General features: G+C 50.9%; 2 protein-coding genes across 3 annotated transcripts; one reads left to right on the forward strand and one right to left on the reverse strand.

The window, feature by feature from the left end:
• SAPCD2 (suppressor APC domain containing 2) lies at nucleotides 1-10,099 on the reverse strand. The gene is made up of 6 exons (XM_015878601.3): nucleotides 9,563-10,099; nucleotides 6,042-6,175; nucleotides 3,814-3,960; nucleotides 2,967-3,068; nucleotides 2,293-2,415; nucleotides 1-1,856 (listed from the first exon to the last, which is right to left on the reverse strand). Exons 1-6 carry the CDS (start codon nucleotides 10,053-10,055, stop codon nucleotides 1,728-1,730), a joined length of 1,128 nt encoding a protein of 375 aa, XP_015734087.3. The 5' UTR covers nucleotides 10,056-10,099; the 3' UTR covers nucleotides 1-1,727.
• A 2,186-nt stretch (nucleotides 10,100-12,285) lies between these two features.
• On the forward strand, nucleotides 12,286-23,779 carry UAP1L1 (UDP-N-acetylglucosamine pyrophosphorylase 1 like 1). 2 transcript variants are annotated; one of them, XR_014936196.1, is made up of 9 exons: nucleotides 12,286-12,597; nucleotides 14,455-14,659; nucleotides 16,185-16,360; nucleotides 17,459-17,631; nucleotides 18,189-18,385; nucleotides 19,330-19,402; nucleotides 20,925-21,110; nucleotides 21,853-21,919; nucleotides 22,609-23,779. XR_014936196.1 is itself a non-coding variant. In XM_015878832.3 (9 exons), exons 1-9 carry the CDS (start codon nucleotides 12,324-12,326, stop codon nucleotides 22,693-22,695), a joined length of 1,506 nt encoding a protein of 501 aa, XP_015734318.2. In that variant the 5' UTR covers nucleotides 12,286-12,323; the 3' UTR covers nucleotides 22,696-23,779. The 2 variants fall into 2 exon arrangements, 1 of the variants encoding a protein (XP_015734318.2); XM_015878832.3 differs by having other exon boundaries at nucleotides 19,330-19,470.
• Nucleotides 23,780-24,029: the final 250 nt, after the last annotated feature.

A 24,029-nucleotide genomic window follows, 5' to 3' on the forward strand; every position in this document is an offset into this window, starting at 1 on the left:
TAAATTAAATAGACCACTCCACTTTATTATCCCTAAAGACAGGTTACGAGGAGAGTCACTTTTCATTAAGCCTCAGATAAAACAGGTACCAGACACCAGAGGTGGCATCATGATAGGGATGGCAGGCACTGATGCCCAGGGGATAACTAACACCCTACTTTGGCAGATAGGGGATGTGACTCGCCTTGGCCTTGATCTTCCCCCCTCTCCCTTGTGCTCTGCTGATCCCCACTCTGGCAGCAAGTGCAAGAAATGAGCAGGGACTGAGCACCATGCAGTGAGCATCAGGTCAAGGTCAGCCTCAGAGTGGTACAAACCACACTGGACGGGTAAAAGGATCTTCCCAGGAGTGAGCAAGGAGTTGGTCTGCACGGCTCCCAACCTAACGCAGCTGAAGCTGGCACAGCAGGGCAGGTCCAGCACTTTTTGCCCAGCTCAGTGCACTGTGCCACTGCACTGAGCCAGAAAAAGTCTGAACACAAAACAGTGCTGAAGGGCCAGAGCTGTGTGGGGATCCCCACTGATCACCTACAAAAGTACCATTGATACAAAGTAAAAAGTCACACTGGAAAATATCACTCAGGTCAAGACCCATCATTGGACTGCATGGAAAGGAAGAGGTATCCCAAGACACATCACTGCCATGACCCATGCTTATACCACCACCCCAGAAGAGCTGGAGAAGGGTGCAGCTCACACCCAGAATGGGTGGTCTGCACATACCACCAGGTCAAGCAAAGCTGCCATTTCTCCACTAGGAGATGTGCAAAAGAAAGAGACCATCAGCCTCTTCTCCATCACCCAAATTCACTTAAACAAGAAAACAAGTCCTAAAGCCCCACTGAGAAATCAGGCTCATGCTGCAAGACATAACCTCTCCTTTTAAAGTTATCATGAAAAAAAATATAAGTCTGGCAGTCATTAGGAAATGTTTGCCAGGTCAGGAAGATAAAGAGAGGTAGAGGTACCTGTCTCAATCTGCAAGCAGCCTGAAAGAGCAGCTCAGAGGTACAGGTTACCCAATCCAGGTCTACGGCTCATCAACTACAGGAGCCTACAAACGTGTAAACAGCGACTATGGCATCACTATGGCAAACTGGAAAGAATTATTCCAGGAGGAGCATCAGTTCAGGCACTGCCCTAGCCCAGTCTGGTTCCACTGGCAGGCAGAACACAGGCAGCAGGGAGGAACTAAGCACACCCCATTACACATTTTCAATCCCATCCTCTGACAGAGGGACAAGCAGCAGAAAGGATGCCCTTCAATGGCCAAGCTTGCCTGGGAATGCCAGCTGGAATGTTAAAGATGCAGCATCTTTTTTTAAGAGCAGCCAAAATTCAGCCTAGGTCAGGCTCAGGGTACAGCAGGTCTCCCCCACCTCTCCCCATTCACACAGTAAGGGCAGCAGCCTTACCTTACATTACACTGGGGGGTCAGGGGGTGGGAGAGCATTCTACTGCAGTCAGTTTAGAATAGGAGCAGCTTGTGAACAGACACTGCCAGCCACACGAAGCAGCATGGCAGGGAGGGGACTGCCAAGGCCTGACCAAGCAAGGTCAGGGAAGCACTGTCCCCAGCTTCCTCCCACAGAGACACTATGGGCAGTTCCAGGCCTCCATGGGCCTTGAGATGAACACCTGAACAGAATGGTTTTAGAGCAAGAGCCCCAGCCCATCAACCCCCTGGAGAAGCTCAGTACAGGGCCAGGAGTGCTGGGAGACAGGTGCTAGATGAAGGTGGAGTCCAGCTGGCTCATTTCATGATTGCTGCGGGCACGTGCCTCAAAGAGCTGCTTGATCAAAGCAGATTTCTCCTGTTCCAGCTGGGTGATACGTTCACTCTTGTCAGTGACCTCCTGCATTGGAAAGAGGAGATAAATGCTGCTCAGAGCTCTGTGCTGTGTCCAAGGTCCCCGTGATCTGGGCCAGGCTCAGATTCTCTGAACTCCTTGCAACCGAAATGCACCATCTGCAGATGTCAGAACTTAAAACCCCTGCAGTGAGCCTACCCAGGCAGAGGCATCCTTAGCATCTGCATCCTCTTGTAGTCTTCATTTGTCACAGTCTTTTCTCTACAGCAGGGCCAATGAGGTCCACATCCACAGTCCCATACCCAGCAAACAGCCCAAGCCCATCGCATGAGGGGTATTCAGCTTTGAGAGGGAGAGGCTTGAAGCACAGCCCATGGAGCATGACCACGGTTGGCCAAGCTGAAGGATCACTTTCCATGGTCACATATTCTTTCTCTGATGGTTCCCTCTCAGTGTTCTCCTCCCCACCATCCCTGCTCACCTTGGTGAGAAGCCGGTTTTGCTCCTTCAGCATGTTGATGGCCTGCTGAGTGCCTGCTGAGGCAGGGGATGCTGCAGGGGCAGCGGGGGCCAGCCTGGTCAGTGCTGGGCTGGGGTCCCCTGGCTGTGGAGAGGATGAAGGGAAAGAATGAGACAAGAACCTTCTGGTGGCTCTCCTCCACCTGCTGCTGCAGCCAGAAGCTGTTTCAGTGGCACAAGGGGAACTAATGGGTTGGGAGCTGAGAGTAACCCAGCACAGGATTAAGATCCACCAGTACAGTCAGTGCAGGCCAATGCAGTGTCTCTAGAAAGGCTATTCCAGACAGACATGGAAGCACTCCTTGCAGTGTGTCCTGCTCCTGCAAGGAGCCCATGCAGCAGCCAGGACACTCAGCTCTAAGGGGACCAACTCAGCACCTCAGCAGGATACTTTCACTGTTCACATGCGAAGATCTACACCTTCAGGGGGATTTCCTTTAGGTTTCCAGATGCCTTGAGCATTCTCCAGCCCAGCCGAGCTAAACATCCTTCTTCACCCATCTCGGCAACAGAGCCAAGTCACCTCTCTATAGCCTGGGGAAGCTCTCATAGCCCATATGCCAGCTCAGCTGCCTGCACAAGGGCACGCACCTAGCTCACACAAGTGACTGCAAGCCACTAAGGCATTGTTCTCACCTTGCCCACAGCTGTCAGGAGGTCACCCAGGCAGCGGTTCACCTCCTGCAGCTTTGGGATCAGGCGTCCCAGGTGGCTCTGGCTGCCATCAGGGAGGAAGTCCTGGAAAATAAGATGAAAGAGGCCAGATGTTACTTCAGTGCCAGCTTCCAGGGAACCATGCTGCCCAATGAGAAGGCTCAGTGGCTGCCCATCCTGTAGCTCTCCCCACACCTCCCAGCACCAGGGCACTCCTCCATTCCCACATCCCAGCCCCTCAGCCTCAGCAGCACAAAGCCCACACAAGCCATGAGATGCACATGCGTTTAGATGACATGGGATGCATACTGCCTCACAGCACAGCCAGCATGAGGGCCAAGGCTGTGTCTGTCTGTTGGGCTGTGATCCTGATCCTGTGTGCAGGATCCTGTGAGTGGGGCTGGCCAGCTGTGCTGAGGATGCATGCTGGCTCAGATCCCTCTCAGCAGGCCCAAGGGAGAGCCCCGTGGCTGGCACGTTAGCAGCAGAACATCCCAATCAGTGGAAAGGGTCAGCCTTTCTGCATAGGTCATTTTTGCCTGGAAAAGCCATTGTCACGAGGCCAGGCCTGATCCCATCCTTGCAGCTATGTCTCCCATAGAACAGAGGAACCCTGCTTGCTGCCTCTCCCCCTCTTCTGCTGTGTGTGGGGGAGGCTGCTCCAATTCCCCCCACCCATCTGTGTTCCCCAGGCCAAAAGTGCAAGCACACACAGACAGCATAGCAAGGCCAACGCCACATGCAACAAGATGTCCCAGCCCAGTTAGTTCTTCAAGCCCACAGATTCTCCCAAGCTGATGAGCATTCCCAGAACAAGCCCCAGACTCACACTGTTGGTTTTGTTTTTCCCCAAGAGCCTCTGGCGTTCTTGCATGAAGTGGATGTGCTGGTGGTACCACTCACGGGCACGTTCAACCATCTCCAGACCCTGAAGCAGGAAATCCTTCTCCTGTTCCAACTCCTTCATATGCTTCAGCTGCAGGACAGAGTGCAGACATGTTACTCTCTCCTTATCCAGGTCCAAGCCAAATAGGCAGAGAAGCGCTGCCCGGTCAGCTCCCATCTGAAGGCCCCCAGGAGCAATGTAACACAGGCTCCTTTCTGCAGCCCAGCCCAAGGAGCTGGGTGATGGCTACTGGCTAATCCTTGTTCAGGGTAGGTTCTCCAATTTGGGAGAGCAACAGCAGCAGTCAAAGGGCCATCAGGTCATCTCTATTCTCCCATGTACAGAGCGAGGCCTGCTCCCCATCAGCTCTCACTACAGAAGCAGGTTTCTCTGCTTTGTCATTTATCTGAGCACATGCTAAGGACAGCATGTTACAACCTCCTATAAGCAGCAGCAACTCAGAATGCAACAACACACACACAGGCTCAGATAGACAGAGGAACATACCCACAGGAAGAACTGCAGAGCCTTGGTACTGCACAAGCTGTTGCTGAGGGGCATGAAGAAGGTGCTGTATGTGGCAAGGACCCCCATCCAGTTCTGTCTGCAGCCTGCTACTGCCTGTTCCATCCTGATCCCACCTGACTTGCTGGTCAGCATAGAGACAGTAGAATGGGAGGGGAGAGTGCCATGCCCTGGGCTGCCCACAAATTAAAGTGTCCAGCCTCTCACAGGCCTCATCCCAACTACCCTAAGGCCATGGGGAAATGGGGCCAATCAATAGACAGTGAAAAAACAAAAAAACAAACAAAACACCATCTGAGCAGACACCAGCTGTCCATCTTAAAGCATCCCTGGGCTGCAGCACAGCCTCCAAACCTGTACCTTGCTGATCAAGCTTAACAGGGCATCCCCTTCCCCAGGAGCAGAGGGAGCCCAACCCCAGGCAGGCACATCCACAGTTACTGCCTTTTGCCAGCACCACTCAGCTGAGACCCTCTCAGTTTGAGAGGAAACGAAAGAACCAGCACTCTGCATTGCATCAAGCCTAGCAGACCTCTTCCCACATGTGCATAATCCAACCCTTCCCAGGCAGGTCAGACCAGGCCAAGAAACAGAGCATGTTATATTTCCCAAAGCCAGCACAGTGCTGCAATCGATGCTGCACAAGGACAGGCCATGCAGCCTGCTGGCTGGCCCAGAACAGGCAGCGAGTGACACCAGGGTGTGAAAAGGGGAAGTGCAGACGTGAGAGTTGCAGCCTTGCCAGCAGCTCCAGAGCCATGAGACAAAGCAAGGAAGGTTGGACGATCACTCATCCTACAGACGAGGTCCTGGTTCTCATCCCAATTAAATTTTGCTTGAGCTTGTGAGCAATACACCCAGTCAGCTTCTGCATTCTGCTTGGGAGCGGAACAGATCCCTTGGTCTGGGTAACATGATCTAAGACTCTCCACTAAGCAACAGAGAGAGAAGCAGATCACTTGGTTCCAGGTTTCCCAGCCAAGTTCAGTTTAGATTTCTCTGCAAAAAAATCTCTCGGGAGCCATGAGGATCAGCACGCTAGAGCCCAGACCTACGTCATCTAGCAGTAGTCACAACACAAGGCCCTTTCCTTGTGCTCTGTCCACTTTCTGGTAGAAGGGAAGCCTGCAGGGCTGGCTTTGGCTGCTTGGGGTCCTCAGGCTGCAGCACGGCATGCCTCAGCACCACAGTCACCAGCACAAGGCATGTGTGACTTCTGCTGGAGTGCTTGAAAGGCCCAGAGACTGATCTACAGAGACCACTGCAGCACTGGGGCCTCATCCTCACACTGTAAGGTAAACTTTTCCCTTTCCTGCCCCAAACTTTTGCCCATGGAGAAAGCGTTTGACAGCACACATGCCAACTCCATTGACAGACCTGGCTCTTGGAAATACGTACCTCCTCCTTCCCCTGAATGTTTCAAGAAGCAAAATACTTTGGAAATAACTGCATGGCCATCACATACATTAACGAAGCTTTGTAACAGAAAGAAACACCAGGATCTTCCTGACATCCAAAGATCCTACAGCTTCCATGTGCAAGGTGGGCAGGAGAGAGCAACAGCCCATAGCACTCATATCAGCAGTGAGGGATCTCTGCAATATCCTCGCTTGGGGCAAGAGCACACGACAGGGCTGTTCTCTTACCATGCCGAAGTCCACACCATTGGCAATAGTGTGTCTCCGGTGTTCTGCACGTCCCCTCTGATGTCTCCGAATGTCCCCAGGGCCAACATGGCCACCATCTCCCTGGGACTGCCCAGCAGACTTAACATCAATACCTGTAACAGAAGAAAGCATAAGGGCAGCACCTGCTTGCAACAGAAACCTCGCCACTGCCCCTCCGCGGGGCTGTCTGTAAGGCACTCCTGCAAGCCGGCCAGGCAGGGAGCAGCTGAGCAAGCACCAGCCCTGGCATCCGCTAAAAAATATTTGTACAGGCAAGACAGACCACAGTAATTTCACTTGGTTGTGCCAGGCGTGCAAGTGCCTTCTGTGGTCACCTTCTGAATAAAGCAGGCAGCCTCCAGGCAGTGCTGCTTCAGTCTCAGCACAACCAAACCACCAGTAACACTGCCTGCCCTGGCTCTGTCCTCACAGGACCCCTGGCTCCCACTCAGGCAGCACAGGCTCTGCAGGGCACTCATCTCCTCCTGAAGGCAGTCTGCATGGTGATGGACTCAGCCACACAAGTGCTCCCTTGGCCCATTTGCATCAGCAGCAGCAGCCTGGCAGCACCAGAGAACATCAGGAGTCGGCTCCATCTCTGGACACACGGCAGCTCTCACAAGGAGCTTGCTCTAGAGGTGACTATGAAGAGCAGACCAGCTCATTTCAGAGCAAACACTTTCCTTCCCCACTCAGATTTGTGTTTGTTGTCCAAGGAGGTGATGCACACCAGAAGCCCCCATGCATGTGGTCTTAACACAGAAAATTTGTCTCCAGGGTTTCCAAGATTTTATTAAAATCCCAACATCCTATTTCTCAAAAGGCAGATCTACTACAAACACACAACACCAGTTCAAATCCACACGTAACCTACTTCTGCAGATTAAGTTCATGCTGGCAGGTTTTGAGCAGGATCACACGCCTCCTGCCAGCTCTGGGTGACTGTGTGCTGAAGCAGGTATGGGCTGAGCACCTGCCCAAGTCTGCACGTCCCCTGTGCTGCACACCCTGACAGAAAGGCAGCCCTGCAGCCACATCCAAGCCAGCTCAGCTCTGTGTTTCTGGACATGCTGTAGGAGCACCACCCTGCTGCTGAGCACCGTGGCACCCTCTGTTAACGTGTCTGGGCAGCAGGCGTGCTGCACTCCCTTCTCACTCCAGGCCCCTGCTGAGCCTGCCTTGTGCTCATCCCCTCTCTCCTGCTGCTCCCTCTGCTCTCTGGCCACAGCTTTTCGCTTTCCTGAAGAGTTTCTTTCCTACCCTGAATTCTAAACAAGAAGCAGAAAATAGTAGCAGGGAGGTAGACAAGGGAAAGCAGGCAGTAAGACAGCTGCAGAACACATCTCCCTGAGACTGCTGCCCACATACCTCCCAGGCACCCCCACCCATTGCAGTTCTCTCCTCCAGCCGGCCAGGGACACGCAGCATGCTCTGTAGTGCAGGCAGGACAGACAGAAGGACTGAGCAGGGTGTGAGGTCTGTACAGTTGTCAGCAGGGCACACAGATGCAAAGCTGCATAATATGGGGCAGGAGAAGTGAGCTGATGCTGCAGGAGTCACCACTCATCTGGAAGAGGGAGCTGAGAGGCAGAGCGATAGGAGAACTGCACAACTGCAAGGGTGTCTGTGCTGCCAGAATCTATCAGTTCAGAAGCAGGAGTGTGCTGCACTCACAGCAGCAGCCAGCAACAAATCAGCAGCAGTACAGCTGCACACTCACCTCACTTAAACCATTACTGTGCTACTTCAGAAAGGTACCGGGGTGGCACACAAGAAGTCCTGCTGCTGGTTCATCATAGCATCCTGCTTCTCTTGCCATCAAGAGCTCCAGCACAGACAGGTCTCTGGTATATCACTTAACACAAAGTCTGACATCACTCACTTATCTGTTTTGCCAGATGCCTTTGGCTTCAGACACCAGTATCTACCTGGGAGGAACAGCTAAGACAGCATAAGCAGCACAACTGAATACATGATCTCCTGAACCTGCAGCACAACCGGAATGGGAAGTGGAAAATGGGACACTGAGCTGCTGAACCAACCTGGAACTTGAGACTGTTGCCAGAACAAGGCCCTGCTTTTTGGAAAGCTGGCAGCAAAGGCTGAGGCATTAAACCCACCTGCAGCCTCAGGATATCAGCACAGCACCAGCCTACAATGCAACAATCCTCAGGAGCCCAAAACTTGTGCTCTGCAGCACTCATCTGCTCAGTCTCAGCTAGTGAAGAGCTCTCAAACTGATGATTACTTATCATGGAGGATTCCACCTTTCCCCCCAGGTTTTTCCAGATTTAGATGCTTGATGCTAAAACAAACAAAAACCAGTCTGCTTAATAACATTCCCCTGGGAGAAGCTCCTGTGGTTTACCTGAGGGCAAAATGAGAAGCAGAGAATCTCTGGGACATTTAACATTTCTTCTCCACCCTGCAGAAAGGACTGGCAAGGAAAGGGTGGGGAAGTGAAGGTAAACCAGCTTGGGCACCTTTTTGAGGTAAAGGAAGGTACTGTGCTCAAGTGTTGAAACAGCAAAACACCAATTTTCACACAGAACTCTGTGTCAGGAGATTTCAAAGAAGTGCACAGTAGCAGCCTGGAGGTCCTGTATTCCTTATGGCATTTCCTTCACACTGGCAGCAAGTCAAGAGGTCAGTGAAGGAGTCTTCCCAATGGAGGGGAGAGGTGCTGGGAGCAGTGCTCTCCCTCTCCTGCCTTTGTCAGCCCCCAAATCCCACTGGTCTGTCAAACTGAACCATTGTCAAGCTATCAAAAAAACCCATACCTCCTTAGATGCTTCTCCCCTCCAACCACCCAAATGGCTGAACGGCTCTCAGCACAAGTCTCCCTGACACAGTGCTAAGACAAGGAAGGAGGCAGATACCCCGCGGTGGGTTCCATAATAGCCTGCAGCCACGCAGGACAGACAGCATGACCTGCTGACAGCTGACGGAGACACAGCAGGAGCAGATCGGCACAGTGGCCTCGGATCCTGGGAAAGGGCCCGGGGGCAGCACTGAGCGCTGCTGGGCTCTGCTCTGACCGCAGCACCGGGCTGGCAGCAGTTTGCTTCTCCATCGCAGTGCCCAGCAGCTCCTACTGACGATCAGATCCACCCCACATGGAGGTCACCTACAGACTCGGTGCCAGAGGACAACTCCGGACATGTTACTGCAAAGCCCTTAATTCTTCTTGTCACCACTATAAACAGACAAGCACCCACACGAGGAGAACTGCAAAGGGAAGAACGAGCCTGGGAAAAGAGCAGGATTTGCAAACAGCACGCTCTCCATTCCGGTTTATCTGGAGCTTCAAACAAAGCCCACGGAAGCCGAAATAAAAAGCAGCGGCGACTCCTTAGAGTTCCACTCCAGCCCCGGGGGAAGAATTTGCCGTTGTTTTAAATGCCAGAGGAAGAACAGGTCGGTGCCGCCTGGAACCGGCCCGTCCACCCCCGCCGCTCCGGGAGCCCAACCCCGCCCGACCGTGGGTCCGTCCCGCTCACCTCGGCCGCGGGGCAGCCCCTGCCCCGGCTCCTGCTCGCGGTGTCCGCCGCTCTGCCCGCGCCGCTCCTCGTTGCCGTGCGGGCTCGGCAGCTTCTCGAGGCTCCGCGCGGAGCTCACGGCGTTACTGCCGTTACTGCGGCCCCGCTCCTTGTCCCGCGGCTCCCCGCGCCCCGGGGCTCTGCCCTTTCCCGGGGCTCCGCCGTCGGTTCCCGGCAGCGCGGCGCGCAGCCCCAGCACGAAGCGCTCGAAGGTCAGATACCCGCTGGGCGGCGCCGCCCGCCGCAGCCCGTCCAACACGCCGGCGGGCAGCTCGCGGGCCTCGGCGCCCTGCCAGCGGGACTCGATCTCCTGCAGGTGCACGTAGCCCCGCCGCCGGTCGTCCAGGATGTCGAAGAGGGTGCGCAGGCTCTGCAGGAAGGCGCGGGGCAGCCCCTCGGTGCCGCCGGCGGACGGTCCCGGTGGGGACGGACGGGCCCCGCGCTCCGGAGCCATCGCGACCGCGGCCCCGAGAGTTACCGCCGCCCCGCAGCGCCGCCCCGCCCCGCCCCACGGCGCGCTCCCATTGGCTGGCGGCGGGCGGCGCCTCGGGCCCATTGGCTGCGGGGGCGGCCGCGGGTTTGAGTTTCCGCGCGGCACGAGGCGGCTCCGCGCCGGGTTCGCTCCTCCCCGCAGCCGGGAGGGACCGAGCGACCGGCACAGCCCGGCCCCGCAGCACCGGCACAACAACTCTAACCCAACCTCAACCCCAGCCCCAGCCCCAGCCCCGACCCCGACCCCAGCCCGGCGGGTCACAGCGCTGCCCTGAGCCCTGGCAGCTCGGGGCCGTCCCGCTGCGCTGGGAGCTGAGCCGTGCCGTGCCGTGCCGTGCCGTGCCCTGCTCTATGGGGCGCAGTCGTTCCCCAGCCCCATAGAGCAGAGATCGGCGCTGCCCCGTGGGAAGCTGCAGGTCCCTCAGCCTCCCCTGGGCCGGGCAGCCCAAGGGATCCCAGCCGTTGCTCACACGTCACCCTCAGACTCCATCTTCGTGGCCTCTTCGGGTGCTCTGGAAATCCTTCCCTGCTCTTACATCCCCGTGGGTCTCACGCTGCCTGCTCCCATCCCTCTGTCTGCCCGTGGCTGCTGGGTTGGCCGTGTGCTGTGTTGGCAGCTGCTGGTCCCCCGCCGTGTGGTGTAAGGGCCCTATGGGATGGTTTGTTGACCTCAGCCTGCAGCCATTCCCTGCAGGAGACAGACCCATAAAAAGCAACACTGGTTTGAGCAGTGCTATTATTTTAACAGGCACAAATCCTCTTTTCTCACAGCGCAGGCCTTCACCTGCTGCTCCTGTTGCTGTAAATCTGCTTATTGCCCAGCAGAACTAGGACTCTGCTACCTGTGCTCAAACTCCATCTTTTCCCTGCTCCTTACGGTGACAGTCAGCCTCTGGCAGGGACAGGGCTGTGTGCCCACTGGGCTCTGTGTGTTTCTGAAGCTGGGATGCCCACCTGTCTGAACAGGATTAGGGATGCACAGCCTTAGTGAGGTTGGTGAGCCCATGTTCTTCTCCTGGGCAGCTTTCTCAGCTCACTCCCTGGGACGTCTGCCTCTTCCACATCAAAGACACTGTAACCTTGTGGAAAGTGAAATGTGTCTCTTTAGAAGCAGGGAGATCCGAACACGTTGAATGTCCAGCCGGGAGCACAACACGTCCCCAGGTGCTGTGTCATGTTGCAGTGTGGACACGCAGACAGGCCCCGGGCTAACCAGGCTCCGTTACCCGGTGCTACTACACTTCAGCAAATGGCAGCCATTCCGTTTAGCAGGCACAGAGGCAGCTGAAGGCCTTGTGTAGCAAAAGTAAATTTGCTTTTCTCTGCAGCACGTATCGGTGGATTCCTACCTACTGAAGCAGAGTCCTAAAACAAAGGAGCTCTGTCATTCCCCGGGTAAGATATCCTGAAATGTTCTGCCCCAGCCCACTCCTGGCACCACACAGAGCAGTATTTGCCTTCCCTCTTCTTTAGGGGTCCTGGAGCTTTTTGATGATGATTTTTCCATTTCACATGCATGTTTACATTTTGTTTGTCCCATAATCACTTGCATCCTGCTTTCTCAAGTTATCCTGTCTGATGTGACCAATCCAACCTGAGCTTCTATTTTTATCACTTTACAGAGGAAGATTTTAACCCATATATGTTCGATGGAGTGTGGAAACAGGGGCACCCTGCAGGAGGATTAGTCCGAGAGTGACTGATGAGGCTGACCGTATACAAGTCTATGGGGCTGGATGTTACGCATTCCAGGGTCTGAAAGAACGGGCTGATGTGGTTGCTCAGCCACTCTCCATCACATTAGAGAAGTCATGGCTATCTCGTGAAGCCGGGGACTGGAAAAGAGGGCAACATTGCTCCCATTTATAAGAAAGCGAAAAATGAGGCCGTGTGCTGTGCTGAAATAATGCTGGGAGCTTGCTGCTCCGTCTGCAAATGCAAGAAGGGGTGTCATCCTGGTCAGTTTCCCGAGCACGAAATTCCCGGCTCCTTTTGCATCCTCGGCGGATGCACGCGAACAGCACAACGCCTTTCTCTGCAGCAGGCGCAGACGCCGCCAGCGACGTGTCCTGCGGGGCCGGGAGGGAGGCGCGGGGAGGAAGTAGAGGAAGAGGGAGAGGAAAAAGGAGACGGAGAGGCGGCTCGGGGCCGAGCAGGGACGGGCAGCCGCCTCCCGGCCCCGCCCAGCCGCCTCCCGGGATCGTCGCCGCCGCGCGGCAGCGCTGCGAGGATGGAGCCGCCCGAGGAGGTGCGGGCGCGGCTGGAGCGGGCCGGGCAGGGACACGTCCTGCGCTTCTGGGCCGAGCTGGACCCGGCTCAGCGCGCGGAGCTGCTGGCCGCGCTGCCGCCCTGGCTGGGGGAGCACTGCCGGCTGGCGGCCGCCTGCGCCCGGCAGTGGGAGCAGCTGGAGCGCCTGGACGGCCGCGTGGAGCCGCTCCCCGCCGCGCTCCTGGGCAGCGCCCGGCACTGCGGCCCCGGCGCGCTGCAGCTCTGGGAGGACGAAGGTGAGCGCGGGGCGGGGGGGGGGGTGATCGCCGCCGGGGGGAACGGACACGGGGCTCGGAGCGACTGCACGCGGTGCCCGTCGGTGCTGGTCGGCCCGGCGAAGAAGCGCTGTCTGTAAAAACGCCGGGTTCTGGTGAGGCTGCGAGGCCGCAGCTGTTGCTGAGGTTGGCAGGAAGGTGTTGTCAGGGGGTGCTCATGGTCACAGCTCTTGCACGACGGAACGCCACAAATAGCGTCGTCTGCCCGTGAGCCGCCCCGTGCTGCCCCCGCGAGCCGGGCGCTGCCATCCCCGGCGCTGCTCGTGACGGCGGTACCCGGCGGGTCCCGGCTCAGCGCTGCTGCCTCTGTACCCGTGGTGACTGACACAGCGTGTGGTGTTGACCTGCAGTGACGGGAAGATGCTGGCGGCGTGGTGACCGCTGTATTGGCGTGAGGAGTTGCTAGGATCAGCTCTGAAGGTGGGCGGTCAGGTCCCCAGCTCAGGACAAGGACTGCCGAGGCACTTCAAACAATTAAACACAGCTGCACAGACTGGAGAGGCATGAGGTTGTTGGGATGTGGAACGGCACTGTTTACAAAAATACAGACAGTGAGCATTGCTGCTGGGCCCAGAGCTGCAGCAGAGCACGCACGAGAAGACGAGAGTTTGAAAGCAGAGAAGTGCTGACGTGGCAGGTAGTGTAGGAGACAGGAAAGTGTTGATGAGAGGAGGGCGGATGAGCACACACTGGAGGACAGTTCTGCTCTCAGTGTCTTCTGACTTTGTGTGTGTTGCAGTTTCTGCATCATCTCTGGTGGCTGCTGAGCCTGGAGCACAGGACTAACAATTTCCAAACGGAAACAAAAATGCAGAAATAGAAGTCATGAGGTTCCAGGGCAGATCTTTTCTGATGTGTCAGACTCCCCAGATGGGGCCAAGTGGTGATGAAGCAGCGGCCCCACTGCTGGGGCAGAGTTATTTGGAGTCCAGCGTCAGTTCTGCCTCTTCTCTGGGCTGGCTCCTGGTTAGCAGTCACATTTGTTCCCAGCCAGTGGTGGTGCTGACACATCCCACTGGGCCTTCCTGTACAGAGCCTTCCTGATCCAAATAGAGTGGCAGCTGCTGTCTGGGCCCATAGCAGCCATACAGGAGTACCAAGGAGGGCTTGGGAGCAGACCTGTGAGGATTGTGCTTGCTGCCTCAGGCTTCAGGATGTCAAATTGAGGAGCAATGAATTTTAGGGGTGGATTGATCTAGGTCAGAGCTTCACAGTTAATTTAACTACTTTACTAAACTAGACAGCTAGGTCCTTCATCTTCAGCTCCAGGCCAGAGAGGGGCTGGCCCAGCCGACTTGTGCCAGTGTCAGCAGTGAGCAAGGCAAACCATGGGGCTGGCCTTCCTTGCTGTAAGTAGTTCTCACTGGTGGGAATTTGGAACGCCCCATGTGACTGGGACTGTCTGCCAGCACCCTACAAAAGCCACTTGACCCTAAAATCCAGATCACCCTGATCCCTATCTGTCCTGCAGGCCTCTTTTGATTTCCGCTAGGACAGTTGCCCCCACTTCTCTGCATGTCTTTTCCAGGGATGCACAACTTTCCCAGTAAATCATTTCTGTTCTAATGTCCAGTGTGAACATGCTAAGCTGCACTCACAGATGTTTCCTGTTGTTATGCAATCTGCTGCTTCAGATAAGGAAACGTAGAGAGAGGTGATTTGTTTTAATATGGCATACAGCACCATTTTGCTCTCTGAACTACCAGCAGTTGGCATGGAACAGCTTCTGGCTATTGCCTGAACTCTGTAGAAAGGGCATGGGATGTGGACTGTCTATGTAATTCTCATGTTCTCTTTGGTTTCTTTCTACTGTTCAAGGTTTGCACCAGATCTCACAGAACAAAGTGGCAGTGCTGCTGCTGGCTGGAGGACAAGGAACCCGCCTGGGAGTGAGCTACCCCAAGGGCATGTACAATGTGGGATTACCCAGTGGCAAAACCTTGTATCAGATCCAAGCAGAAAGAATCCGCAAAGTGGAGCAGCTCGCTGGCCAGAGGCACCACTGCAAGTGTACCATCCCCTGGTAGGTGGGCTGCCATATGGGGGTCTTTGCTTTGCAGTCTTGCCTGTCTTGTCTTCTAGAAATGCCTTGACAGGTGCCATGCAGAGACATACCAGGGGAAAGCTTTGACAGTGTGTGCGATCCCAGCAGCTGGAAGAGGTGTGCAGGGGTGGGCAGTGACACAGCGTTGGTGCCTGCAGTGAGCACAGCCCTTGAATCACTGACCACTGTGCTGTGTCTGTGTTTCAAGTGCAGACCTTACAACACACTTAACAGCACTTTTCAATGCCTGTTTCAGATCCTTTGTGGGAGATTTGTACGTTTGTGCTGTACTTTCTAAGGTTTCTCTCTGGAGAGAGAAACAACACTATACCAAGATGCTCTATGTTTTTCTCCAGGCACAACATAAAGCTCTTCCCTTCCTCAATAGTAAATGCTTGCTGTGCTCCATTTTTAGTCCACCTCCTGCTGTTGTTTGCAGCTGTCTGCTTTCTCTCCTGGCTGCCCATTGCTTTCAGAAGCCTCCAGGTTTGCACAGAGCTTGGCAAGGTGCAGAACGACAATTCCCTCTGGGATGGGGTGGGTGAGAGAAAGGCACTGCTGTGTGGCTCTGGGAATGTTTTCTGCTGGGTGTTCACCCTTAGCCTATAAAGAGATACTATTCCAAAATCCCTGTCTAGTCTGGGGCAGGGTGTGGGAAGTACGAAGGAGCCTGTATGTCTTAGGTCTTCAGAATGGCACATTGTTTTACAAGAAGGAGACTGAAGGTGATTCAGCTCCAGATTGTATGTTTCTTTCTAAAGCTATATATACATGACCTGAATTGCAAATGTATCCATCCCTGGTGCTGCTGGAAGCCATCAGCAACATCTGCTGATAGTGGTTACAGTTTATCTCCCTTGGGCTGAAGAGGCAGCTGGCTGCTGCAGTACCCGGGAGGACAGTGTCTACTGTGCTGCAAATATGTAAATCAGTGTGTGTGTGAGGTCTAGGCTCTCCTGTGCAGACTATGGATACTCTATTGTGCTACCAGAGGATCCCATACTCCTATACCAAACTGTTGAAGTGCTTGACAGATGCTCTCTGCTTTGCAATGGCGCAGCCTCCCCTGGAGCAGGTGTTGGGTGCCACAGCATAAAGGCATAAAACTACTGGAGGGCAACAGAGATGGGAGAGGGTCTAGAAAGGAAGATGTATGAGGAGCAGCTGAGGTCCCTTGGCTTCCATTTCAGACTGAAGTGAATGAATCTTTTGTGCCATTCTTTGCACTCTTTTGGAGCTGACTTGTATTTGCAGATGTTATGCACATGTAGGGAAGTGCTTTTCTGTTCTGGGTGGAGCTAAGGCTGTGGGTTGGATTGCTTTTGAGTCCTTTTGCACAGTCTTCCTGGAGGATGGGCTCCAGAGAAGTGGCATGTAGCTGAGCAGCAGAACTCAAGATACCCCACTGTCTCTCATTTAACATCCTGAGGTTTCCTCCCTTCCATGTCCCACCTGGTAGTTTTTTATTTTTCTTGTTCTTTGCTCTGCACCTGCTCCTACCCAGGTACATCATGACAAGTGAGTTCACGCTGGGGCCAACAGAGAAGTTCTTTGTAAAACACAGCTACTTCAACCTGGATAAATCCAATGTAATCATGTTTGAACAGAGGATGCTGCCAGCTGTCACCTTTGATGGGAAGGCCATCTTGGAGGAGAAGGGGAAAATTGCTATGGCTCCAGGTACCTTGCTGTTTGCCCTTATTTGATGCAGTATCCTGTGTTGAAAATACTGTTAGCCATTGTTGGCACACAGGAGCAGCCTTGGGAGATCAGTGTCAGTGCCTCTAGTTAGCATGGAGAGTTCCACTAGATGCTTTGGGATGGTAATCAGGAACAGCTCTGTTTAGTTCTTGCTGGACTTTTGTCCATGTTGTGTGTTTTCTTTCTTTCTTTCTTATTTTTCTTTTTCTTTTTCTTTTTCTTTTTCTTTTTCTTTTTCTTTTTCTTTTTCCTTTTTCTTTTTCTTTTTCTTTTTCTTTTTCTTTTTCTTTTTCTTTTTCTTTTTCTTTTTCTTTTTCTTTTTCTTTTTCTTTTTTTTTTTCTTTTTCTTTTTCTTTTTCTTTTTCTTTTTCTTTTTCTTTTTCTTTTTCTTTTTCTTTTTCTTTTTCTTTTTCTTTTCTTTTCAATGAAAGTTTGGCAAAATTGGCAGGATTAGGAAGAGTGTGTCTGCTGCAGTTTTGGACCAGCCTGCGTGGGCAGGGCTGTGTGTATACATGAAGAGGCCCCAGGATGCTGTTCCTGGGGTGCTGCTTCCCAGGATGAAGCTGTCAGTTGAGCAGCTCCTTTCCCATCACTGCACCCACCTGGAGTTGCTTGCTGCTCACAAGTGGTGCTGTCAGGCTGTGGAGAAAATCCACCTGGCTGAAGGCTCCTTTTCAGGGCTGATAGTGAGAAGTGAGGGAAAAAACAGCACAGAGTAAGAAGGCAAACTCTTTCCAAAATGATGGAAATGTTTCATGTTGAAAAGCTCTCCTCTTCGCTGGACCTGGACATGGCAAGAGACTTGGTGAGGGCAGTCCTTGTGGGGCTGTGCTGCAGTATTGTGACTTATATGGCTGATGAGAGAACTGGGCTGTGGAGGGAGACAGCCTTGTCTGAACTGAGCCTGCGTCAGAGCTGGAAGTGAAACCCACTGGCACTGACTCTGCGAGAAAATGTTTTCTACTTTGCTATTCAGGAAAATCTGTTTAGTACTTTTAGCCTTTGCTCTGTTAGTCACAGATAAACCTTGCAAAATCACTAATTAACCAGGGCCTCCTCTTTTCTCCCGTGTTATAGATGGCAATGGTGGTTTATATCGTGCTTTGGTGGATAATAAGATCTTGGATGACATGAAGCAGCGTGGTATCCACTATGTCCATGTGTACTGTGTAGACAACATTCTTGTCAAAATAGCAGATCCAGTCTTCATAGGTTTCTGTGTTTCCAAAGGAGCAGATTGCGGTGCCAAGGTGAGGTGGTGCTAATGCTGGGCTGATTTTGTAAACACACCTTTAATTCCAATCAAGGCACTCCTTATATCCCACTGTGAAAGATGGCAAAAGCCAGGAGAGCTTGGTTTTGTGACTCAAAAGCAACAGGTTCCCTGATGTTCATGAGGACAGGTTTCTGTTGCTTTAATCAACACTGTTCATGTAAGCAGGGAGCTAAAGGCTGATAGATTCAACATTCTTCATTTAATGCCAAGTCCAGTTAAAAGACTTTGATAGGATAAGTGCCTCACAGAGTGCTGCTACAGCCAGCTGACTGGAGGCAGCTTTCTTTTAACTGTGGACTGTCTTCTGAGCAGCTGTGCCATGAATTGGTCATGTACTGCTTTTTGTACCAGGCTGCAGGGAAGAATATGTCTCCATGCTACTGGAGTACTCAGTATTGTCTTACTTGTGTTTGTGAGGCTCTGGAGGATCAGTGTACAGCAATGTCTTGTAGGCCAAATAGTGCACAGGAGTTTGAATACTGTTGGTGTTTTCTTCCCCTTTGTGATAAGCCCTCTGTCCTGTGGCTGCAGGTGGTGGAGAAGGCCTACCCCACAGAGCCTATTGGGGTGGTGTGCCGCATGGATGGGGTCTCTCATGTGGTGGTGGAGTACAGTGAGATCAGCCCAGAGACTGCGCAGCAGCGAAGACCTGATGGAGGGCTGATGTACAGCGTTGGCAATATCTGCAACCATTTTTTCACTGTTGAGTTTCTGCAGACAGTGGCCCAGTAAGTTCCTGCCAGGCAGCTGTGCGCAGTGAATGTTCCTATTTCCCATGTTGTAGTTATGGATACTTCCTACTCTGGTCTTCACTTTGTCTCTCCTCCAGAAAGTCTCAAACAGCTGTGTCTGCTGTTGGTCACCCCAGCATGGTCTTTATGCCTTATCCAATGGAGGTACTGCACACTTTGCTATAGCTAAATCATCTGGGACAAACCAGTTCTTTGACCTTCCTGGGCCTGCAGGGATGAGCAGGCACATGGGCTGCATCACTGACCATACCACACACTTTGAGGATTTTCAGTAGAAATGTCAGCCATGCTGTATCCCCCTTTGGACAATTGGGTGGGGGAGTGGGTGAGGCTGGCAGAGGACTTCACCTTGGAGTTGGGAAACAGAAATGTGATACTGGGCATTCAGTGAGCAGCTTTCTTCCCTTAGTTATGGTTCTCACCCTGGACTGTAGGTACTGTTTTCTTGTGGGGTTTGTTCCTGTGGGAGGATATGAAAATGATGTAGTTCAAAGGTGTGGGGGCAGTTAAAGAAGACCTAATTTCATTTCTGTCTAATTCTGAGGCAGACAGTATTCCAGAAGAGCTTCATCCCTTTGTGCAAAGGATCTGTTCTGTTCCACTTTAGTCCTGGTCAAATAACAATGCAGGTTACCTTTTTCCCCTCTGTCTGTGATTGCAGCTGTGCACTCCATTACCTTCTGCTTTACCCTATAATGTCACGCTGTGCATTAGAAGTGGAGTGCCCTGGCTGCTTGCCATGCAGGTGTCTGGGCTGCTTTGCTCAGTTAAGTGTTTCCTGTGTGTGACTTCAGGTCAACATCCACAACAGTTGAGATATGACCTGGAGTAGTAATAAGCCATTTCAGCTTCCCAGAAATGTACTTCTTTTTTCAGAGTAGGCATGAAGTAAATGAACTTGTTTTTCCTTCTTTTTGCAGAAAACACGAGTCCCAGCTGAAGCACCATGTGGCCATAAAGAAGGTGCCTTACATTGACGAGGAGGGAAATCTGGTAAAGCCACTAAAACCGAATGGAATAAAGCTGGAGAAGTTTGTGTTTGATGTGTTCCAGTTCTCTAAGTTAGTGGCAGAAGTGATCTTTTTTTCCCCCTTTTCAATATTTGTTTGAATGATTGTAAGTTGTAGAAGATCTTGACAACTCGTGTGTAGTTTGTGTTAGAGAGACTGTTGTATATATCAAGGTACAGTATGGCAGTAACTCTGCAGGCACTGACAGTGTGTTCAGAGCCCTTGTGTGCAGAGCTGGCTTGCTCTGACTGTTCTTTGGGAATCATTCACTGGGAATTGTTCATTCTGCTGAGGATGGTTTGGTTGGCCCTCCCTCTGCTGGCCCTAGGAAAGAAAGAAGGCAGGAAACATAGAGCATAGCCAGCATTTGGTACAATACGGGCATGTTGGAATGTTCAGATTCTCAGAAATCTGGCCTTTCACAATTGTGGCTTCCATGGCAACTGCAGCTTTTGTTGGGTTTTAGGTGCATGAGAAGCTGAGGCCGGTTCACACCCTTTGTGTTCAGAGAACAAGTTGCTAGAGCCCCCTGGGGATAGGTTGCCGTCAGAACTGTAAACGTGGCTTTGCCAAGCACTAACACATAGCAGAGATAGCTGTGTTATCTCTGTGGTGCTATCACAGCACTTTGTGTTCAGCGAATGTGGACTTCTGATTATTTAGGAATTTATCATAAGTTTATAAATCCTCTTTTCCAAAGCCTAGAATTCAGCAACAAAGATTCTGCTCTAAGCTGAAATTAACAACAACAACAACAACAACAAAGAGACCTTAGGCAAACTGAAATATCTTGTTTGAAGGTAGTGGTTTTAAGAAGATTTACTGTAGGTGAAGGAGATAAGGTTTGAACCCTGGTCTTTAGTCCCTGACATGCAGTCTGTAAGGAAACATACTTAAAAGCAAAGTCAGTGTGGTGGAAATAATGCAGAGCAATGGGTTTTGAAACAACTGCAAGCAGTTACTTCAAGTTTTTTTTTTTTAATATTACTTCATGTACTTTTTTGATAATATGGAACAAATTGCTTGGCAGATGTTTTTTGTGTGTGAAGTACAGAAACATGAAGGTGCTGCTGTGGTTTTATTTGCATTCCCTTTTCTGGTAAACTTCTGTGCATACATTTGACTGTATGTCCTTCTGTACTGCCTACTCATACCTGGAAACCGCAGTCCTGAGTCACTCCTTGCCCTCAGGCTCCCATGCTGAGCAACTGCTTCTTTGAGCCAGGGGTGCTGAGCTCTGATGTGAAAATCACAGCACTGCCATGTATCTGAGCTTCAGGCGTTGCAACTCATTCTGGTTTTCTGTCATACAGCCCTGGTTCTTATTTGCTTCTCAGATGGGAGGTGGACTTTCCTTAGCTTGACTCTGCCCCAGGCTGTATACATCACTGCTTGCTAAAATATATATGAGCACTTCCTCATGAAAGTTGGTTTTGCATCTTGAGAACAAAGTTGATGGCTAGCTTTGTTTTTAATTATTCTTGTTTTCTCCCCTTTGCTGATAGGAATTTTGTGGCGTTTGAAGTTTTGAGAGAAGAGGAGTTCTCACCATTAAAAAATGCAGACACATCTGAGAAAGACAATCCTACCACTGCTCGGCAGTCCCTCCTGGCCCAGCATTACCGCTGGGCTCTCAGGGCTGGGGCCAGATTTCTGGATGCAGATGGCTGCACGATACCAGAGAAGCTCAGGTGTGAACCTCAGTGATGTTCTCTGCAGGTTCTTTACCCGTGGCTTCCCAAGCCTGATGGCTGGGTGATGGCATGCACAGCGTGCTCTACAAAACAGAGCATTTATCTGATCGCTTGGTATGAGTTCTGTTCAGATGGCCTTTTCCAAAAGAAAATCTTACACCTACTGCTCCATTAGTACTGTGAGTACTTTGTGCACAGTACCCTTTGTTTAACTCTGGCCGATTCCTGCCTTGGAGGTCACAAGTTGACTCCTCCTATAGCAACTTGAACACTGTAAGACAACTGCCTTAGATAGAAGCAGATTTTTCTATCACTAACCAGCTCAAGGAACTGTAATTTGTAGTCATCCCTACCTCTTCTGATTGTGGTCCCAATTTTTAAAACCCAGTAAGAGACTCAGATGGATATTACAGCAGTTACCAATTCAGATGCTTGCTGCATCACACTGAATGTAAAGCCGCTTTTACTATGTGGAATAATTATTTCATCAACTGCCAGTTTAATAAACCCAGAAGCTGTTTGCTTTATTTGAAGCACCTTTTAAAAAGTCATGTAATTGTTTTGATGAGAACCTGCTAATTCCCTTTTGCTTTCGTAGTTTATATTCAAGTGGTATTTGATGCATGTGAATGTAACAAATGTTGTCTCCTTCTGGATGTCTTACTCTTGAAAAACATTCAAAGACAACGCACTGTTTTGCAAGCATAGCAAGAAGTTAACCCAGTGTTCTGTTGTTCAGTCTTTCAGGAACTGAAGATCCTCCAGCTGTGTGTGAGATTTCTCCATTAGTATCTTACTTTGGAGAGGTGAGAATAATTATCTATGGAGGTAACATTTTTAAGAGTATGCAGGAATACATCTGATTTCTTTACAGAAATGAGATTTCTTTAACCTGTGCTTGCTCAGAAATGGTAAGGTAAAGGGAGCTAGGGTTTGTGTTATATTTGTAGTTTCACCGTGGCTTATTCTTGAGCAGTTTGCTCAGGAATGTTTCATATATCTCAGTTTTAGGAATTTCTAAAATGAGATATGTAATGAGATGGTGAAGTTTCATTAGGAGTCATTGGTACTTTGAGATTAACTGAATGAATACCTTTACATCTTTGCTAAGTTTCTGTCTGCAGGTAGCTGGCTCACCACAATTGGTTTCTTATAAGAATAAAACAAAGGTGAGACAATGTGACTTTCTTTGCTAGGACTGTTCTAGTATGAGTTCAGAACACACCTGCCCCATGCCTCACCCTCCTCAGCAGGGCTTGTTCCTACAGTCCACTGTTTTACAGTTTGTCTGTGCCTCTCTTTCACAAACTCTAGTCATATGGCTGAAGTGCTTTCTACCCTCACTGGGGAACAGCTGCTATTGTCTGTCCTTTGTGTGGCCCTTTAACTTGGGGAGTCAGTCATTCTTTGTAAACATTACAGAGACTTTAAAAAAGGACACGTGACCAATCTGATGTGTTTACAACCTAACCTTATGATTTTCATGCGTTCTCAGGGTCTGGAGAGGTACATGAAGAACAAAGACTTCTGTTCTCCCTTTATACTCGATGAAGACAAAGCAGCAATGTTAGGAAGTTCTTGAAGAGGAAGGAGGACCTCCCCTTCAAATAAGATGCATGTCTGTCAGAGCCATTTTAAGAACTGACCCTCCTAAAAGGTCATATGAAGTGCCTTATGAAAACTTGCTTTGCAGTGTCGTGTTGATGCCAAATCCTTGCAGAAGTTGTATATACACATCTGTGCCTACTCACCAGATCTGTCTGGTGACTCTGAAGTCTGAGCCTTTTACCCTGGTCTGTTTTGTAGACAGTGATGTGAATGATGATTAGTACTTTCCAGGTACCAGACAGATTTTATATTTCCTTTCTCGAGTGCATACAAACATATAACAGAGCCAGCTGGAATCTGATCAATCAGCTTTGCATTCATGAAGATTAGATCTCTGCAGTGCCTTTTTTTTTTTTTAAATCCTATTTGTGCTGTTGTTATTATATATATGTTTATATATATATTTGCTTGTTTGTATTAAACTGTGAAGAGCTGAAGAAGAATCATTATGATGCCCCAATCTGTACAGTATGGGATGACTTTTTGTACTGGACCCTTTCTGTCCAAAAGCAATTTTTTCTGTAATCCTCTGCTGCTCAGGAGATGCAGTTCAGCATTCACATCCTCAATGTAATTAGCCTTTTCTATGTGCAGACCCTCTCACTACAGTTCTGAATCCTCTTGCTGTGTGTGCAACTAGTATTTTGAGTAGAATCTTTAGTATAAATTGAGCATTTGTCTTTGACGCTCAGTTCTGTATTTTTTATTGTGCATTTTTTATGGGTCATTTCCATTCCTGTCAGTTGAGTTTTGCATCTGAGAACTGATTCATTGTATCTTTGAGAGCATTTCTCATCAGTTCAGGCTCAGGTTGTTTTAAATTGTGCTGTGCTATAAAGAAAAAATATTCTTCTGTTATTTCTAAAATGCTTTTTAAAATTGAATTATAGTTCATTTTGTGCATGTTTTAGTCATGTGAACACTGAACTGCAGGTATGCTTTAGACATTGTTTTTGAGAAGAATTAGGGTGCTGAATGCCTTATGTATTTTGTTTTGTTTTCCAGAGATTTTTGGACAATTAAGCATTTTGATAATAAAGATGTTGCTGTGATCTCTATGTGTCTGCCTGTCTCCCTTGTTTGTGAGGAAATGCCGGTGGTTTTGTCCGTACCCACCGCTGTGCTGTCACACGGCTGCAGGACGCTGACATGGCAGCACTGACAGCACAGCTGGGGCTGCAGCGACCTTGGGAAATGCCTTCGATCCACATCTCTCCAGTTTAGAAACAAGGATGCGCTGTGGGACCATTGCAGGATCCTTGCACATCCCCGCCCCGCCCCGCAGCTCCCATTGAAGTCCGACCCGCC

Source organism: Coturnix japonica, chromosome 21, assembly GCF_054131305.1.
Source record: "Coturnix japonica strain WE chromosome 21, WE-NBRP24, whole genome shotgun sequence".
Lineage (NCBI taxonomy): Eukaryota > Metazoa > Chordata > Aves > Galliformes > Phasianidae > Coturnix > Coturnix japonica.

Bases quoted from the DNA above. Each gene is read 5' to 3' on its own strand.
- UAP1L1 (XM_015878832.3), top strand. From the start codon at position 12,324: ATGGAGCCGCCCGAGGAGGTGCGGGCGCGGCTGGAGCGGGCCGGGCAG. The intron at 14,660-16,184 runs GTAGGTGGGCTG...GCTCCTACCCAG, and splicing joins TGCAAGTGTACCATCCCCTG to GTACATCATGACAAGTGAGT. The intron at 21,111-21,852 runs GTGTGAACCTCA...TCTGTTGTTCAG, and splicing joins ACGATACCAGAGAAGCTCAG to TCTTTCAGGAACTGAAGATC.
- SAPCD2 (XM_015878601.3), bottom strand. From the start codon at position 10,055: ATGGCTCCGGAGCGCGGGGCCCGTCCGTCCCCACCGGGACCGTCCGCC. The intron at 3,069-3,813 runs GTGAGTCTGGGG...CTTATTTTCCAG, and splicing joins GGAAAAACAAAACCAACAGT to GACTTCCTCCCTGATGGCAG. The intron at 1,857-2,292 runs GTGAGCAGGGAT...TTTCCAATGCAG, and splicing joins AAAACCGGCTTCTCACCAAG to GAGGTCACTGACAAGAGTGA.